At 40.9% G+C, this 21,199-nt stretch overlaps 1 protein-coding gene across 1 annotated transcript in view; it reads left to right on the forward strand.

Moving 5' to 3' along the window:
- LOC131956567 (uncharacterized) overlaps positions 1-21,199 on the forward strand; it is a 151,822-nt gene that overhangs the window by 72,491 nt on the left and 58,132 nt on the right. The window contains exons 27-29 of the mRNA XM_059321087.1: positions 11,905-11,986; positions 12,959-13,422; positions 20,773-20,871. Coding sequence (XP_059177070.1) covers positions 11,905-11,986; positions 12,959-13,422; positions 20,773-20,871 — 645 coding nt within the window. The remainder of the gene's footprint in view (positions 1-11,904; positions 11,987-12,958; positions 13,423-20,772; positions 20,872-21,199) is intronic.

Consider the following 21,199-nt stretch of genomic DNA (forward strand, 5'->3'; position numbering starts at 1 on the left):
AAATACACGTATTAAAAATGATCTTGACACTCTACATCCCCTCCCATAGTAAATAAACGTATCAAGTTGTTTTACCGCAGGAAGTAGTCGCGTGCGGGTTATGAGTTAGCTATCTATCTGTGGGGCACGCCTCAACATCCGAGTTTATATCTGCATGTACATGTGTGTATGATTAGGGGGGTGAGGATCGGTGGCTAATTATCGCTTGAGGAAGTGGGAAGTGGTTTTTTATTTCGTGTTTGATCCGGAAAGTGAAATGTCGACGCTATTGGCGGTGATGCAAAAAAGATTTTATTCGGTGTTTCTTGTTATAAATTGATGCTTAAGAAGCACGGGAATAGATTGATTTGGAAAATTTGTGGTTCTAAATTTAGGTAGCGATTTTGTGGGCATGAGTTTCGTTTAATTCAATTCAGTATTGGTTTCAACATGTGACTTGTGGTTTTGATTTTTTCACTTTGTTAAAGTAGCTTCATAAGAAGGATATAATTAGTATCATAATTACTTTAAGTACATTACTATGAAGAATGATAGCATTGGGATATAATTAGTTGTACAGCACAGGCGTAGCGAGAGGGGGCGGGGGGTACATATGTCCCCGGGCGCCGACCTTTGGGGGCGCCAAAATGGGTTGTAAAAACAAATTAAAATATCATTTTAGCTGCAGTTTTGCATCATAAATATAAAAAATATATGGGTGGGAGTGCAAATTGAAAGTTTGGTGGGGGGGGGGGGGGAGGGTGCAAATTGAAAATCGAAAGGTTGTTCCCGAGGTGGGCGTCAAATTGTAGGGTAGGGTCGCTACGCCTCTGTTACAGCATGCCTTGTGTTCATGATAATGTGTTTCTCAACCCATCATAAACTTAAGTGTATTTAAGTAGAGACTCTCACTTTGATTGTACATCCTTGAGTTTATTCAACACGTGCAGTGACAAACCGTGTGTATACAGACTAAAATAAACTCGGCTTAGATAAACAATAATCGACTACATCTTCGCTTGAGAATTGATTGTATTCTGTTGTTTTAGGTCATTCGATCCTCTTTATTTACTTTATTTACTTTATTCAATGAATACTCTCATTTAAGATTGAATATCTCCCATTATTAATATTGAGATATATATATATATATATATATATATATATATATATATATATATATATATATATATATATATATATATATATATATAATTCTCTTCTGGGAGCCGCTAGAAAACAAGCTGTAAACGCGCTCCCTACCTCCCCACCCCTACATGGTTTTAGTGAGCTGTGTTCACTCTAAATGTTTACAAGCAGGGGCAACGATTTTAAACGTAGGGGGGGGGGAGGAAGGGGGGGGTGGTTATAATCCTTAACGAGCTACTTATACTATACTTATAGTGTTTTAAAGAAATATTTTCAGTGGCAGCATTGGTACTGTCGAATTCACAAATTATGAATTACTGAAAAGTAGAAAAAACAACAACTAAATAGCGGCGTATGTTATGCCGCGGGCCGGCTCGTATATATATATATGTACTTTCATTAGACCGCCATGCATAGTGTATGATGTCGTGATATTCCAATCTATTTACCTCGAGTCAAGGAAACGGAAATAGGATTATCTGGATTATCTTTCATTGTTTATATTGATAAATATGTATACTTTCATTAGACCGCTAGGCATAGTGTATGAGGTCATGATATTCTATTTATCTCGAGTCAAAGAAACGGAAACAGGACCATCTAGATTGAATATATTTCATTGTTAATATTGGTAAATATGACCACAGTGCATCGTGTATGATGTCGTAATTTTCTTATTCTAATCTATTTACCGCGAGTCACTGAAACAGGATCATCTAGATTGAGTATCTTGATTTAAACAGTGGAAACCACTACACGCATCCAGAGATTGCTGTCTCGGTTATATAAACAAAAACCACCCCCTCCTTTTTTTTTCTTCTGGGTTGTTTTAGTTAAGCGGTGAACTTGAGTGCAGTGCATTGTATTTTTTTTTTGTCTTAGAATTGTTGGCGCCATTCATTAGTTTTGTGGGGGATGACTTTCTATCTGAGAATGGCTGCCGTCATTCATCTGAGGGAGGTGACTTTTCTTCTTTGTACATTGCTGCAGTCATTCATTGGTTTTGTAGTGGCTGACTTTCCTCTCAATGAATGTCTGTAGTCATTCATCTGTTTTATGTGGGCTGACTTTCCTCACAAGGAATGTCTGTAGTCATTCATCTGTTTTATGTGGGCTGACTTTCCTCACAAGGAATGTCTGTAGTCATTCATCTGTTTTATGTGGGCTGACTTTCCTCACAAGGAATGTCTGTAGTCATTCATCTGTTTTATGTGGGCTGACTTTCCTCTTTGAGATATACTAAGTCATTCATCTGTTTTGTGTGGGTTGACTTCCCCTCTGAGAATGAAGTCATTCATCTTTTTTTGTGTTGGCTGACTTTCCCTCTGAGAAGTCATTCATCTGTTTTGTGTGGGTTGACTTTCCCTCTGAGAATGAAGTCATTCATCTGTTTTGTGTTGGCTGACTTTCCCTCTGAGAATGAAGTCATTCATCTTTTTTTGTGTGGGTTGAATTTCCCTCTGAGAATGAAGTCATTCATCTGTTTTGTGTTGGCTGACTTTCCCTCTGAGAATGAAGTCATTCATCTGTTTTGTGTGGGTTGACTTTCTCTCTGAGAAGTCATTCATCTGTTTTGTGTGAGTTGACTTTCCCCCTGAGAATGAAGTCATTCATCTGTTTTGTGTGGGTTGACTTTCCCTCTGAGAATGAAGTCATTCATCTGTTTTGTGTGGGTTGACTTTCCCTCTGAGAATGAAGTCATTCATCTGTTTTGTGTGGGTTGACTTTCTCTCTGAGAATGAAGCAATTCATCTGTTTTGTGTGGGTTGACTTTCCCTCTGAGAATGAAGTCATTCATCTGTTTTGTGTGGGTTGACTTTCTCTCTGAGAAGTCATTCATCTGTTTTGTGTGAGTTGACTTTCCCCCTGAGAATGAAGTCATTCATCTGTTTTGTGTGGGTTGACTTTCCCTCTGAGAATGAAGTCATTCATCTGTTTTGTGTGGGTTGACTTTCCCTCTGAGAATGAAGTCATTCATCTGTTTTGTGTGGGTTGACTTTCCCTCTGAGAATGAAGTCATTCATCTGTTTTGTGTGGGTTGACTTTCCCTCTGAGAATGAAGTCATTCATCTGTTTTGTGTGGGTTGACTTTCCCTCTGAGAAGTCATTCATCTGTTTTGTGTTGGCTGACGTTTCCTGTCTTTGAATGGCTGAATTCATTCATGTTTTAAATAGACTGACTTTCCCCTCTCCCCTACTATGTTACGTAACTATGGGTGCGCCTTAATCTGTTTACATCCGCTCTGTTTTTACCTTAAGCTCACCTTCTTTCGTCCTGCCGGCAATGTTTTTATCGTTAGTAAACTCAAGCGTGTAGCTGCTGATGTTCATTGAGACCGCAGTCATTTGTAGTTGCCTGGTTCTGATTGGCAGGTTCTGTGGCAATAGGGGATTTAAGTGGAGGCTGAATAGACTGCACCCAGGGCCCCAGATTACACCGCACCCAGGGCCCCAGATTACACCGCACCCAATGCCCCAGATTACATGCCACCCAGGGCCCCAGAATACATGCCACCCAGGGCCCCAGAATATATCCCACCCAAGGCCCCAGAATACATCCCACCCATGGCCCAGAATATATCCCACCCAGGGCCCCAGAATATATCCCACCCAAGGCCCCAGAATACATGCCACCCAGGGCCCCAGAATATATCCCACCCAAGGCCCCAGAATATATCCCACCCAAGGCCCCAGAATACATCCCACCCATGGCCCAGAATATATCCCACCCAGGGCCCCAGAATATATCCCACCCAAGGCCCCAGAATACATGCCACCCAAGGCCCCAGAATACATGCCACCCAGGCCCCAGAATATATCCCACCCAAGGCCCCAGAATATATCCCACCCAAGGCCCCAGAATACATCCCACCCAGGGCCCCAGAATACATCCCACCCAGGGCCCCAGAATACATCACACCCAGGCCCCAGAATACATCCCACCCAGGGCCCCAGAATACATCCCACCCAGGGCCCCAGAATATATCCCACCCAGGCCCCAGAATACATCCCACCCAGGGCCCCAGAATACATCACACCCAGGCCCCAGAATACATCCCACCCAGGGCCCCAGAATATATCCCACCCAAGGCCCCAGAATACATGCCACCCAGGGCCCCAGAAGACATGCCACCCAGGGCCCCAGAAGACAAGCCACCCAGGGCCCCAGAAGACATGCCACCTAAGGCCCCAGAAGTCATGCCACCTAGGGTCCCAGAAGACATGCCACCCAGCGCCCAGAATACACATGAAATACAGTTTTTCGAATATATATAAATCATTTTGCAATACAACAGTCGGGGTGCTGGATGATTTTTAGCTAAGGCCGTAACCTAAGTGTTATCCGTCTCTGCTGTTGTTTTGGTTTAGGTTGTGATATAAGAGCAGCATGTTCCTGCAGAAATCTAGGTGTTCTTTGTCAGTCTTGAATTGTGGATCGAACATTTTAAGAAGAGGCGTAGGTCATTCCATGTTGGTCCGTTTTTACAGAATGATTTACATCTAGACTAAGAGTAGACATAGAGTTGATAACGTTCTACTCAGTATTTGATTTATACTGAGAATGTGAGTAGACAGATCATTCCATGCTAACATATTTCACAGTATTTGATTTATACTAAGAATGTGAGTAGACATAGATCATTCCATGTTAACCTGCAGCTTATGACGTAGATCTAGATTGCACTGGATATTTTTACCATGGCGCTGAAAAAAAAACAACTCGTGAAGCATAAAACACGTTTAAGTTATCTCAGATGTGCGTAAGTGAAACAAAAAGTTTCATGCTCTGGTCTCACTACCTGCACTCAATCATAATCACCTTTAGCTAACCACTGGAACACCTTTAGCTAACCACTGGAACACCTTTAGCTAACCACTGGAACACCTTTAGCTAACCCCTGGAACACCTTTAGCTAACCACTGGAACACCTTTAGCTAACCACTGGAACACCTTTAGCTAACCCCTGGAACACCTTTAGCTAACCCCTGGAACACCTTTAGCTAACCCCTGGAACACCTTTAGCTAACCCCTGGAACACCTTTAGCTAACCACTGGAACACCTTTAGCTAACCACTGGAACACCTTTAGCTAACCACTGGAACGCCATTACCTAACCATCCCAAAAACTATGAACACCTTTAGCTAACCACTAGAACACCATTACCAAACCATCTCAAAAACTATAAACACCTTTAGCTAACCACACTTATTAACCATGGACACCTTTCCTAACCACTCAAAAACCTCTAACTAACTCTCAACAATAAACGCCTATTTTTCCTACCACTTTTTACAACCATAAACACCTTTCTCAAACCTTTCGAAATGTGCTTGTACTCCAAAAGCCAACACATTTTTGTTCCGCATTATTTGCTAGTTTTTTGTTTAAATGATGGCATTTTGTTGATTCTATAGCCGTCATATTATTCTGGTGATATTTTTCAAATGGTGATTTTTTTTCATACTATGGATGTGGTTCATGTGATTTAGTTGTTCGTGTTTTTTTCTTAATGTTTGTGTTTTTATTGGAAGGAAATCCTCGTTGTAATGGCAATGTCATACAGTAGCTAAACCTTCTTTTTTGTTAGTTAAAATTTAACGGCACTGTCAGATATTCCGTATGTTATCTACAGTCTTACTGAAGTTGTTGATATTGCATAATGTTTGTGTAGGTTAAATTTGTATTGTGGTCTGTTGGTGGTAGGCCAATTCATCATTGTAGCATGTAATTTTTTTCTAAGTATATATTTGTGGTTTGAGCTGTATTAATATCATTGGTGGGTCCAACAGCTGCTGTGAGAAATAAATGGGAATAGCTTTATTACATACAAGCTCATATACGAACATACAGATGCTCACATATACACTCATACTCTTACATATGAACATACAGATACTCAAAAAAGAAACATTCACTCATACTCACACATATGCATTCACACACACACTCGCACACACACTCGCACACGCACACACTCGCGCACGCACACACTCGCGCACGCACACACTCGCGCGCAGACTCGCGCGCACACTCGCACACACACTCGCGCACACTCGCACACATACTCGCACATACACTCTCACATATGAACATACAGATACTCACACATTTATTCACTCATACACTCACATACACTCACGCTCATACACTTACACTTGAACATAAAGATACTCAAGAAGACACATATTAATTATCGTATACATTGTCATGCTCGCACACATATACTCACAAATACACTCACCCTCATACACTTACATAAGAACATACATATACTCACACCAACACTCGCAGATTCATTCACTCATACACAAACTTACATATACCCTCACTCATACATACATTTATATACTTACTCACCCACACACACTCCCGTTTACCTTAACCCATTCAAATACACATACACATACGCACACTCATCCAATAATGCGTAACACTGTACAAATCAAGTTATGCTTTACCGTAATCGTGTTTACATTCTCAATAGCGTTACGTGTACATCAACACGCTACTAAAACTATGCTTTGTTTTACTTTTCCATCTCTCGTAGTGTGAGTAGTGTGTTAAATAAGATTGTGTAGACTCGCCCGTGTATGACGTTGTGTTTGTTTGTTTGTGTGTCTGTGAACACAGACACCCGTTGTGCGAGTGGACGTTGGATTAGTTTATGGTTCAGGGAGCGGGCCATAACTCACTTTACAAGGAGTGATAAACTGCGTGTGTACTCGAGGTTACTTCCCTTTATAAACTTCTCTTGTATAACAGCAAACGAGGGATTACATTTTTTTTAATGTTGTGTACCTCAGTTACAGTGCTTCGTACCACAGAGGTAATTTCGCGTAGGGAAAGTGCTTAGTCATCAGTTTAGAAAACCCATGCCTACTATTTAATTGTGCGTTACGTTTTTCTGAAGCTCCATATGTCTTGTCTTTATCTGATTTAAAACAGATATAAACACTGGATGCAATGGCATAGTTTTTTTGTTGTTGTGTAAGTTATAGAAAGTTCATGCGTCGTGGTGGTACACCTGCTGTTGTAGCTTGGTGCTGTATGCAGTGTGGTGTCATGCAGGGGAAGTGCACAAGACACGAGGAGGTTATCTACCTCTGGTATCTGGACCATCGACTCCACCCTCTCTGGTTTTCTTATTCTAGACATCTAATGTTCTTATTCTAGACATCTAATGTTCTTATTCTAGGCATCTAATGTTCTTATTCTAGACATCTACAACATAAACCGTGGATCTTGGCCTCGGTATGGATTGTCATTTTTCCGTGAATTTTATGTAGATTCTTGTTTTTAATAAAGTTATTTGAAGTGACGTTTAGTTCGTAAAGAAAAGGGAGATAACTTTTTTTTTATCGAAGGGACGCTACTCGTTTTGTTTTATATTTGACAAAGTGCAAGCTCACGACCTTTCTTCTTGCGACGTTTTGAAGGAATTTACAGGTGTTTTTTTTTTTTTTTTTTTACTTTTGAGTACGTGTAAATATTTTTAGCAGATGGTGTAGCAGTGGGGAGGATGATTAGTGTACCCACACGGAACCAATCCTCTCATCTCCGTGAAGGGGAGCTAATTACCATCTCAGATACACAACTCTCGCTCCGGCTACCTGCGTATGGCAGGCACTTGAAGGATTTCGTTGCTCCATAGCTTTTAGTAGTGAGATTCTTCTGGCTTAAAAACGTAGCAAGGTGGTGTTGGAACTATGTTCTTATTTATATAATAGGCTTAGCTGTCGTGGTTTCGTAGTGGTGATGGACTGGAATTCAAACAATGGATTTAAAAATTGTGATAGGACATAGTGGTTTAGTTTATAGCTGATGTTTTAACGTAAGTTTATCAGATTTTGTATTTATTTATTATGTCGTGTTTAAGTAGTGGCCTAGCAATGAGGTTAATTCAAGTTGTGTTGTGTTTTAAGGTGTGTTTTTTTGTATTGGTAAATGACCCTTGTTTAGAAGTTATGATTTTGGATTGAGATGACCATTGTTATCGTAAGCGTGTGCGATTTGTTAGATGTCTATGCGTGATATTAGTGTGAGCATATTCTGTTGGGTGGGTGTGTTATGTGCGTGTGTGTAAAAGAGAGGGGAGGGGGGCGGCTTCACTATGCTATCACACAGGCGTGTTTAGTTTCAAGGTTAGTGAATTAAAACTCCCTTGATCACTTGATGTTTTTGTTTCCACGAGAAAACAAATGTAAATGAGCTAACGTGGTGCCTGGCTAATTATAATTGTAGTGAATGCATACACCTGTCGTCAGCTGTGCGTAGCAAACATGCAGGGCTTTGATCACAACACAGCGTAACGGGTTTTTGTATTTGTTTTTTTGTTTTTTTTTACTCAGGAATAACATTTCAACAGTGTTTAAAATCTGGTTGTCGCGAATAGTAGAGCAAAATCACCCTTTTAACAGTGATTATAAACTTATTGTAACCTATTCTAAAAGCAATTACAGCCATGTTATTTCAAGTTACTTAGGTAACTGGCCGACTCGCTTGTAAATAAAAATGTTGTTAGGGTAAAGGGGTAGTCAGTTAATGAAGTATCGAATCCATTAAAACCTCACCACCCTATCTTTTCAAGGTTATCAGAAACCCAAAACGTCAAGTTCCTCTAATCCCACCACCCCCACCCTTCCTCTTTCTGAATCTGAATAATAATTTTAACTAAACGTTTTAAAGAAAAAATCGTATACATCCCCCTCCCAAACCAAGAGGTGTGACGTCATTTATGGACGAGCCCCAATGTTATCTTTATGAATTAGCTGTGTGTTAATGTTAGATTACACGATGGCTGTAGTGGGGAGAAAAAAAACATCTGACTAGCCCTAGTCACTCGTGACGCTATCATCAGCGATCATCTTATGCGATTGCAGCCAAGTCCTACCTACCCTCACACCTTATCTTGACCGAGTGCCATGTTGATCTAAGGACTAATATAACAGTGACACGATAAATATGTGGATGTTTAAACCTCGGTCTACACGGCTTCCGCCGGCCACTCACGCGCACACGGTGGCTCCGTCGTGCACTGGCACTCCTGGATCCAGGTCATGGGAGTCATAGACTCAACCTTTAGTCATTTTTTGTGTCGGTGTGTCTTTGGAACATGATTTCTTACAGGCGTTTTGCAACCCCCTTTCCCCCCATCATAATAAATATTTCGTCCCGGGAAAAAAAAAAGGGGGGGGGGGGCGTGAAATGTCTGCAAGAACCACTGGTTGTATAAACTGTGAGTGCGTTTGTGTGTATGTACAATTTTTAAAAATCCGAAATTTGATTTACCTGCTGTTGCTCGGCGGATGAGTTTAAATGGAACAAAAAATTCTTCTGAATACATCTTTTTTTTAATACTATGTGTACAGTTCAACAAGAAACTGATTCTGGGCATGATTGGAGATATGAAGTAGAGTTAGACCGTTTCTGTGACTTCGACACATGAGGGAACATCGTGGTCAGCAGTTCTTTCAACAGCCGGCGTTTACTTTCACTATAGAGTTGGGTGGACTCAGAAACGTCCACTAGACTTCAGTTCGGTTTGCTAAACGTTTCGGAACCAAACTCCAGTCTTTCGGGTTAGCATGCGAGCGCTCTATCCCCTTGCCACACCATCCCATAAAGTCAAGCATCACAGGCATGATCGGGTTTTCCCGGTATCGAACCTGTCAGGTCATGACGATATAGCTCTGGTAATGTCTAGTGCACGAGCAGACTTTGATGGTATCGTCAACACTGGTGATGACCGACCTTGAACTCACATCCCGCTTATCTTGCATGAAAAAACTGGGAGATAATGTAGACCGGTGGAAGACTCGGCGCTTATATTAAGCACACGTCACACCCGCGTTAAGTGATTGTAATTTAGATACCGCTGGTAATGGGTAGAAAATAGAAGAGTTGCTGTTTGAAAGGTCTTGTTTTAACGTGTAATATACTAAGTTCCAGAACGTATTAGATGTAGCCTACGTGTAAAGCTGTTTCATGTATACGAATGTTTACATTTAAACCTGTATGTTAGGAGATGGCAGAACGGAAGGGCTGTAAATGTAAAGCTGTTTCATAAATACACGTATTTTCATCAACTGATAAGCGGTTGTAAAATGAAGACTCAATATAGGGGTGGCGGGGAGAGGTATTCTTGGTTAACATCGTGCAATTTTAGCCCATTTCACCCCCGTACCAAGCACTTTTGTTTGTCTTCGTCGCAAAATGGCATTGCCAACCACAACCATCATCATGTTTTCCTGTTCGTGTCCAAGACACTGGAGGCAGATGAAGTAGTGTTAATCTGTTTCAGTGACCTCTGCATATGAAGGGATAATGCGGTTAGTAATATGCCCAGGCCGCCTTAATTTTCCCTAATGTGAGTTAGGTACCCATCAGGGCTGGGTAGACTCAAGAAAGTTCTACTGACTTGAACCCGGATTCGAACTCGAGAACTTTGGTTAACAGTCTAGCGTCTTATCGCTAGGTCTCGCCGTCCTAGCTTATCTCATTCCTTCATATAACTAAGTTAAATAATGTTTCTTGTCCTTAAAAATAATCTAAAATATCATACAAAGTCAGATTTCTAAATCCCATACAACCGACCAACCTAGTACATCTGCACTTACTCCTCCCCCACTCCCTATGAAATGTGACTTCATTTAATTATAACCCCTCAGGTCTGATCCAGTTTGACTCGTAAATCCATCTTTTTCATTCCTTGCCCGACCATCCTGTATTGTCTACCGCATGAATTTTACCTCCGACGCTGAAAAATGATGCGGAGGTTGTAATTAGTTCTCTAGCCTTCTGCTGTAACTATCGTCTGCTTCAACTATCGTCTGCTGTAACTATAGTCTGCTGTAACTATCGTCTGCTGTAACTATCGCCTGCTGTAACTATCGCCTGCTGTAACTATCGCCTGCTGTAACTATCGCCTGCTGTAACTATCGCCTGCTGTAACTATCGCCTGCTGTAACTATCGCCTGCTGTAACTATCGTCTGCTGTAACTATCGCCTGCTGTAACTATCGCCTGCTGTAACTATCGCCTGCTGTAACTATCGTCTGCTGTAACTATCGACTGCTGTAACTATCGCCTGCTGTAACTATCGTCTGCTGTAACTATCGTCTGCTGTAACTATCGTCTGCTGTAACTATCGTCTGCTGTAACTATCGTCTGCTGTAACTATCGTCTGCTGTAACTATCGTCTGCTGTAACTATCGTCTGCTGTAACTATCGCCTGCTGTAACTATCGTCTGCTGTAACTATCGTCTGCTGTAACTATCGTCTGCTGTAACTATCGCCTGCTGTAACTATCGTCTGCTGTAACTATCGCCTGCTGTAACTATCGCCTGCTGTAACTATCGCCTGCTGTAACTATCGTCTGCTGTAACTATCGACTGCTGTAACTATCGCCTGCTGTAACTATCGTCTGCTGTAACTATCGTCTGCTGTAACTATCGTCTGCTGTAACTATCGTCTGCTGTAACTATCGTCTGCTGTAACTATCGTCTGCTGTAACTATCGTCTGCTGTAACTATCGTCTGCTGTAACTATCGCCTGCTGTAACTATCGCCTGCTGTAACTATCGTCTGCTGTAACTATCGTCTGCTGTAACTATCGTCTGCTGTAACTATCGTCTGCTGTAACTATCGACTGCTGTAACTATCGACTGCTGTAACTATCGACTGCTGTAACTATCGCCTGATGTAACTATCGCCTGATGTAACTATCGCCTGATGTAACTATCGTTTGCTGTAACTACCGTCTGCTTCTGTCTGCAGGAGTGTCTGGACCTGAGTGATGAGGTGACGGAGACGGTGACTGAGCCAGACTTCATGCCCAACACCTCTGTCAATGGCACAGGTAAGTGTTGTACTATCTAGATGTTGGCAGCAGACTTTAATTACAGAAACTTGGACGTACGGCCAAGTTAAATGGATTTGTTTGCTTGATCTGGCTGTTGTATGTAGGGTTTCTTTCATAGTTATTTCTCCTGGGGAGGGACACAAGCTAACGTATAAATACATATAGAAATATTTTTTTTTAAATTTCGTCCGGAGAAGAGAGCTGATCTGAAATAGACTGTTTCCCCGGTCATTAACCCACCCCCCCCCACCACCCCCATCCAAGATCAAATAGCCCGTGGTAACGACTTAACTCTCGAGAACACTTACCATAACTGTTATTGGTAAAGTGGGATCCAGGCAATCTTATCCAATACTTGATACTGGCTGACACAGCACTAAATAAATCACATTTATTACACGGTTCGTATTCTATAGAACAGGCTAGCCCCAGCATGACCCTTCGACTAGTGTTAACTGTAATGGTTTGATTAGGTTTAGGGTCAGTGTAATCATGTTTAATTTTTTTGGTGCTGTTTGAATATATAGTATTATAGAAAGGGGATTTTTTTCAGATGATTGAATGATTGATTGGTAGGTAGGTAGGTAGATAGATAGATAGATAGATAGATAGATAGATAGATAGATAGATAGATAGATAGATAGATAGATAGATAGATAGATAGATAGATAGATAGATAGATAGATAGATAGATAGATAGATAGATAGATAGATAGATAGATAGATAGATAGATAGATAGATAGATAGATAGATAGATAGATAGATAGATAGATAGATAGATAGATAGATAGATAGATAGATAGATAGATAGATAAATTAGTGCTGTCGGTTTTAAGCACCCGTTGCATCTCCTTTCTCATTGCCTACGCACGTACTGTTTTTTTTTTATCTTCTTTTAATATTATCACCTGTATACATATGTAAATCTATTGAACACCTGCATATATTTATCTATAATATATCCCCAGGTGCCCAGACTCGACATAAAGCCAAAGATGGGGCGGTCAAGCCACACCGGGATAAAAATAGCCAATCGAGCGATAACTCGAGCGAGCTAGCGGCCCCACCCCGGGCCACTAAGGGCGGGGATATCTTAGACTCAACGCCCAGGATAACTCACAGTACCTCGCCGATAAACTCCGGCCGCTCCCAGATAACGGCCGGCAAAAACGACCGGTCCCAACCGGTCACGTCCACGCCGGTGATCTCCGGTTCGGCACCAATGACATCAGAGGCGTCACTTTCGCAGCTGACGCCATCTTTACATATGTCGCCTGTGACTCCGGTGGTTCCGCCCGGCGTGAAGACGCCAGCGGGTGATCGTGACCTCGGGAGCCAAGGGACGAAATCTAATAGCGAGGGCACAAAGGGAAATAACTCAAGATGTTCTGATGATGGATCTAGCAGTGGAGTTCACTCCCCTAGAACAAAGGTAAGAAAACATTTGATGCTTCTACGCTGTTTTTTTTTTTTTTTTTTGTAAGAGGTCTGAATACTAACTATTAAATTTTTTATTTTATTTATTTGACTATTCATAACTCATTAGGTAGTTTAGTAGTAGCTATTTGTATTAATGTTTTAATTATTTATTATAATTTCTACTACAAATTTTAACAAAAATTAGTAAAAATAACCCACCTCGGATGATTCAAATTTTAGTTCTTGGTAAGTTAACAGGAAAGTTACTTTAATTTAATAGACATGCATATGGTACTGCTTGTCTATATTGTCTAGTACCAAGACAGTTTTAACACTCAAGGCAGTTTTTATCGTCAAGACGTTAAAAACCCTTTAAGCAATTGTATCAAACATGTGAAGCCACCACCCCTATACACAATGGCCTTAAAACACTTCTTTGTTATTCTTGTGTCACACAGTTAAATTGTTCAAATCACGTGCCTGCATGTCAAACAAGTGCCCATTTATTACACACGTGACTTAATACCCAAGTGACCCGCATACATAGTAATACCAAATGATCCACGTGACCTACCACTTATCCACGTGACCTACCACTTATCCACGTGACCTACCACTTATCCACGTGACCTAGCACTTAATCACGTGACCTAGCACTTACCAAGTGACCTACCACTTATCCACGTGACCTACCACTTATCCACGTGACCTACCACTTATCCACGTGACCTACCACTTATCCACGTGACCTAGCACTTAATCACGTGACCTAGCACTTACCAAGTGACCTACCACTTATCCACGTGACCTACCACTTATCCACGTGACCTACCACTTATCCACGTGACCTACCACTTATCCACGTGACCTACCACTTATCCACGTGACCTACCACTTATCCACGTGACCTAGCACTTAATCACGTGACCTAGCACTTATCCACGTGACTTAGCACTTATCCACGTGACCTAGCACTTATCCACGTGACCTACCACTTATCCACGTGACCTACCACTTATCCACGTGACCTACCACTTATCCACGTGACCTACCACTTATCCACGTGACCTACCACTTATCCGCGTGACCTACCACTTAATCACGTGACCTAGCACTTATCCACGTGACCTACCACTTATCCACGTGACCTACCACTTATACACGTGACCTACCACTTATACACGTGACCTACCACTTATACACGTGACCTACCACTTATACACGTGACTTACATTATATCAACGTGACCCACCTAGTTACTATATGACCTACATACCACTAACGTGACCCAAATATTGTCCACGTGATCCACATACCAAGAACGTGACCCACCTAGTAGTCACGTGACCTATCTAGTACCCACGTGATCTACATATCCACATTACCCACTTAGTACCCCCATGACCTAACGTGACCAAAATATTACCCACGTGATCCACATACGACTAACGTGACCAGCGTATTTTCCACGTTACCCACCTATCACTGACAAAACCCACCCAAAATTAACTTAAATCGTCCTTGCCGCTAATTAGTACAGATGACCGCACGTGACAGAGATGGACAAGTTTGTCCTATCCCACTGGGCTAGTCCATGCTGTGTACTAGTACATCCCGTGTTCTGCTCAGTCGAAATTCTTAAGGGAAGGTGCTAACAGATAGCTCATAGGTTGCTGATAGTTTGTGTCCTGACTAGTTGTAGTGGGGGGGGGGGGGGGGGGGGGTCGACGATTCTGCCTTGAAAATTGAAATCTGCTTCCAAACCATGGGTTATACCATCTTCCGGCTTGCTAGTAGTTTTTTATTGTGTTGATTTTACTTGATGCGCTTTGATTTTTTTTTTTTTTAAAAGCTGTAATTTGTCATTTGTATTTGAATAGTATGATACAAGGGACTTTCGTGTAGTAGTTTATTGAACTACTGATGGTCTGCTTGCGTTTCCTACACATACATTCCCGTACTCATACACATACGCTTATACATACATACATAAACACATACGTACACACACAAACACATACTTACACACACGCACATACATACACACGCACATACATACACACGCACATACATACACACGCACATACATACACACGCACATACATACACACGCACATACATACACACGCACATACATACACATACACGCATATACACACTTGCACACACATACACACTTGCACACACATACACACACATAAATGCTCACACTTACATACTCATACATACACATACACTTATATACTCACACATACACACACAACAGACAACACACAACACATATACACACATACACACAACACACACACATACAACACACATACAATACACATATACAACATACAACACACACATATACAACACACACAACATACATACACACATACATACAACATACATACACACATACACAGGCACACCCCCCCCCCCCCCCTAGCAGTGAGCAGCCATGAATATTTGATCTCATACCGCGGGTTAGCAACACGCGTGTGTGAACCCACATCACGACGGCCTCACGCTAGAGCAGGAGCAGTGGGGGGGGGGGGGTATGTGTGAGGGGGGGGGGGGGTGAGAGATTAGCCACCAGCAAGTCACTGGGTGCTAACCTGCAATAAAAAGTATCCTCTGCTGTGTCGAAGTGGGAGTGTGCCGCAACGACCTTGCTCGCTTATCAGTACGACACGGTAGTTAGATGAAATATCAAGATAAATGCATGCTGGTTAATTTTTAATATATTTGCTAAACTGCTCATTATAAATTGACGCTATTTGAATTTTGTTTTAAATGTCTAAAGACATAAAAGATTTATATTTTACGTTGATTAGTAGATGACGTGCTATTGTTAGTAATTAGTGATCCTACCCACATGTATTCGGTCAAATATTCGTATGGTATAAAAATGGTATAACTATCTTGTTAAAGCTAGGCGTATAAAATCTCGTCTTGGAGATCTCTTGAATTTCTGTAATTAAGGTCTGATTTTTGTATAGGAATGCATTGCTGGCTTATACTTTTTCACAGTTCTAAACTGTGTACTTTACTTCATTCGGAACTACCGTACTTTAACAAAATACTAATACGCGCGCGAATGCTAACCCTTTTTGGTGCTGACTACAAAGTCTACTCATTAGCCTTGGTAAAAAAATGTTTTTCATCTCCGCCTTCATTAACCGCAATCTAATATGGTACACTAATTGTTTTAGAGGTTAACAATAATAACTTGCTACACTTCATCTTCGGTATAGGTTTCCTTTTGGCTACATGAATGTTGTCATCACTCATAGCATTACGTTTAAAGCTCAGCTTTATGAAGACATGGGATTTCGTATGAGGTTGAAACGTAGCATACAAGTGGGAGTACATTCTTGGGTGCGCTAGCATAGTGATGGGATAGTCAAAGATGTGAGGGTGGGGATATGTGAGAGGGGTGGGGCAGAGGTGAGGGAGGGGAGGTGTGGGTTGATGGGTGGGATCATCCGTATCAGATCGTTCACACCCATGATATAGTGTACAACTGCTGAGCGAGAGGGTGATGGGTTCAGTGTTCATTTCTTTATGGTTATACAAGTAGGCCTACTGGGTGTTGATGTTAGTTCAACTTTAATCACATGTTAAATCAAGTTTTCAAAATGCAATGTTATTACCACCTTAAACGGTAAGATTCAGTGTATATTATTTCTTTACTCGATTTGTCTTGTCTATTTCACTTTTATTCTACTTCTTAAAAAAATGTTCTTTTGATATTCTATAAGTAAACAATAAACAATACATTCAACTTGGCAGGAGTCTTTACACGGTTAGCCAATGTAATGCATCTATCACGGTCACGTGACCGACTGTCTGCCTACACTCAAAGACTTGAAAACATACCAGTATCACATTCCACATCCGGCAACAGTATTCCAGCACTCAAATGGCAATCCTTTAGGCCTTATTTATATAACAAAAAATGTTTGTGTTTTAGCACTGCTGCTGGGTTTAAAGGTGTACTGTTACATGCCAGGGATACGGGCCAGTGGTTTTGTCACTACCTCCCCCCTCCCACTCGCCTGTTGTGTAACCCGTCACGCATACGGTTATGTGGGATACGGGTTTATAAATTGTCTGCCCTTGAGATGGTTGCGATATATGCTGCCATTAAAATAGGTTTGCTAGTGCTGTATTGGGTGCTGTCTTTACCCATGTCTCCGGCCACTGAGTCGTGGTATGACTTTGTGTCAGTTTTATCTCCACATGTACACGGCTGTTTGTCTTACACCTTCTATACAGACGTTATGGAAGTCAATTGTGGTGCCCCAATGACCCTCCTGGGGTTATGGGATAGAGCCACCATATGACCATACTAGTTTACAATATCCCAACATAGATATAATGGAAGGTAATATTCAAACAGATATAACGGAAAGTAATATCCAAACATAGATATAATGGAAGGTAATATTCAAACATAGATATAACGGAAAGTAGTATCCAAACATAGACATAGTGGCAGTTTATACATTGAATGTAAACATGGCTTTTTTGTTTTAAAACAAAAGTGGTTGTATATCTATATCTTGGGTAGGACCATACATTATTCTGTTTTCCTGCGTAGTTCATCATCATAATCATTCCTTTAGACACATCGAGGAGCATAGGGACGCAACCACACCTCTCCACTGTACTCGGTTTTGGGATATTCCTCCATGTTGGGTCCACGACATACCGGCTGCTTTTCCCTAACTACTTTCTTTCATCAGAAACTATACATACTTGGTAGGACTTTATCAGAAAACATACACATGTGGTAGGACTTTGTCAGAAAAATATACGCATGTGGTATGACTTTATCAGAATATATATGTGTGGTGGGACTTTGTGAGCTATCTGTTTCTTCAGACACTTGGCCACTTAATTTGTTTGCGCTTGCTCTATAGACTTGTTGACGTACTGGGTTATTTCAGCCACAGACAGGCACAGGTTCATAACTCTTAGAAAAGACATGAGTCAGACGGGTTCCTAGCCCACCACACCACAGCAACTAATGGTCCAAGTGTTTACGATTCTGGCCTTATGCACGGTTGGCGGGCGATTTGGTGCCCTGTGGTGGGTTCGGATCCCTTCTGACTAGAAAGACTCTGTCCTATGTAGTACTATATTATGTACTTGTGTTTACATTACACGTTGAAATAACATGTCAACATGCCTATTTCATTGGTTTCAGATTCAAACATCGGTGAAAGTTCCGATAAATCCTAACATGAATCGCTCTAATACACAACTACATCTTATTTTGTTAGTTTTTTTGTTATAGTATATAGCTCCATAGCTTTGAGCTAAGCTGGTAAGACTGAGCTGAGCTCCTACCGACGAGCTAAGCTGCTAATAGAGACAAACGCTCCTCGCTGTTAATCTAAATGCAGTTATGTAATCGACAAAGCTTTTGTATTTGATTAATTTATCTTTTTTAATCCCTCGTTTTAACTGCTGAACATATTCAGTTGTAGGTTATTTTAGTTGTCTATAATGCATGTTATATTTTCATAACCTCGTTGTCTATAACACGTTTCTTGAAGTATGGAGCTGCGCTTAACTCTTCTATGGTCGACTATGCTAAGCCATAAAGCTAGTCCCTGAACTACAAATAACATGCTCAACTTATTGATCTCTGCTGAAATCCTTTATTCCCCACACCCCCCACTATAAATTATTGATCTGATTAGCTTTGTTTATTCTTTACTACAACCTATTTTTAACCATTGTCAGCCGACTGGTTGGTTAGGTGGGGAGAGTGGGGGAGTGGCTTTGTTTTAACTGAGACAGGGAAACATAATCGGCTGGCAAGAGTTAATTATATTAGAGCTTAACTAGCATGGGGCAGGAGAAACTAAGGCGCGACCTCCGAAGTATGTTAAGGAGAAATAATTGGACCATAACACACATTCGCATAATATGCATGTTGGCAGAAACACGTATTTCCGTCAAAATATATCAAGGACAAAAATTTAAAATATCAGGACAAAACATTTGTGAACAAAATATATCAAGGACAAAATATTTCCGTCAATATTTCAGGACAAAAGAACCGATGTCTGAGATAGATAGCTATCTCAGGACAATATAATTTGAACAATATATCTGAAATACAAAGGCAATAATCTAACCTGTTGGATCACCAGAATTTAAGAACCGCTTATGTCCACAGACACATAGTACATAGTTTTAAGTAGTGTCTTATCATGTCCTTCCCCCCATACTAAAATATAAGAACCGCCGATGTCCATATAGACACTTAGTACATAGTCTTAAGTAGTCGTGTTACTGTTTCCTTATGATGGCCCTCAAACCAAAACATAAGAACCGCTGAAGTCCCCAGACACACATTGCATCATTTGATGAGTCGTGTTGGTATGTTTCCTTACGATGGCCCACAAAGCAAAATATGAGGACCGTTGATGTCTACAGACATAGACACATATTTCATAGTTTGAAGCAGTCGTGTTGGTATGTTACCTTATGATGGCCCACAAATCAAAATATGAGGACCGTTAATGTCTACAGACATAGACACATATTTCATAGTTTGAAGCAGTCGTGTTACTGGGTTATCTTGTAGGCGTTTGAGACAGCTTTGTGAAATGTTTTATACCCCATAACACTTGGCGCATATGTTAATTAGCGCATCTCATTACGTACCAGCTTGTCGCCCGTGTCTTAATTAGGAGGGGCCACGTTAATTCACGTGTCTGATGAAAATAGGAAACGGTGCTTTAGATTTGAAGTACTAGCCAAAAACGTGTGCATTAAACGTATAGACTGAGTGAATGTTTTTAACAGCAGTTGTCTATACTAAGAGTAGTAAGAGCTACCCATAATAACTAGCTGTAGTCAATATAGTTTAGATGTAATTCATGAAACGTTCATAGCAAAACAGGTTAGAGCACAGGCTGATTTATGGCCGTTTGTTAATTGTACGTTGTCAAAAGGCAGCTAGCTTCTGGGTTGTATGGATAATACAAACAGTTTTGGGTTGGCTATTTAAAAATAATGCTATACATAAAAGACTTCAGTCCTGTGTTTGTAATAAGATGATGTGATGCATGCAAGGACGTGGCTTAATTTTTCTGTATTGTTGCTATACCGATGACGGAAGGAATCAAGGAATGACACACTACATGGCGGCTTATATTATAGATATGCCGTATGTGTGATATACTGCATTGTTGTATAATTATATATTTTACAACAGTTATATGAGAGTGGGTGGTCTATGAATATATTACATGGGGTAAATGTCAGTAAAAAAAATGTCTACTTTATGTTACACTGTATGTGAGCAGTCTTTTTGAAGTATCTCATGAATGCACGTGCGCCTTCTCCACAGACGGTAGTACCTGAGAGTCCACCCACTGCCAGAAATGCGCTCTCGTCTGCCGTGCAGGTACATCCTGTAGGCCCTTCCAGGCTGTCTGCAATTAGGCAGGTGAGTGGCTGTTATATACCCGCTCGTGTTTGTTTTCATGTTGACACGTTTTACCTTTAGACCACGCTGAAGAGATCTGTGTGGCAAAAATTAGGGTGGAAAATACCTGATTAGCACTGTGTAAAACGTTGAAAATAACTCGCGTTTTGATTGGCTTTTTTAAACTATACTTGCAAATGTATTTGTTTGACATCTGATGGGTTCAACCTGTTTTATTTCTTGCCTTAATGCCAGCTTTAAGTTTTTAGTTCTGTTATATTATAAAAATACAGGGTGGTTCATTATTAAAGTTATTTTCCCAGTTATTAGTAGTATTAAATACGTGTAC

The sequence above is a fragment of the Physella acuta genome, unplaced genomic scaffold (genome assembly GCF_028476545.2).
Source record: "Physella acuta isolate Inbredline_101_S28 unplaced genomic scaffold, ASM2847654v3 ptg001160l, whole genome shotgun sequence".
NCBI classification, from domain to species: domain Eukaryota; kingdom Metazoa; phylum Mollusca; class Gastropoda; family Physidae; genus Physella; species Physella acuta.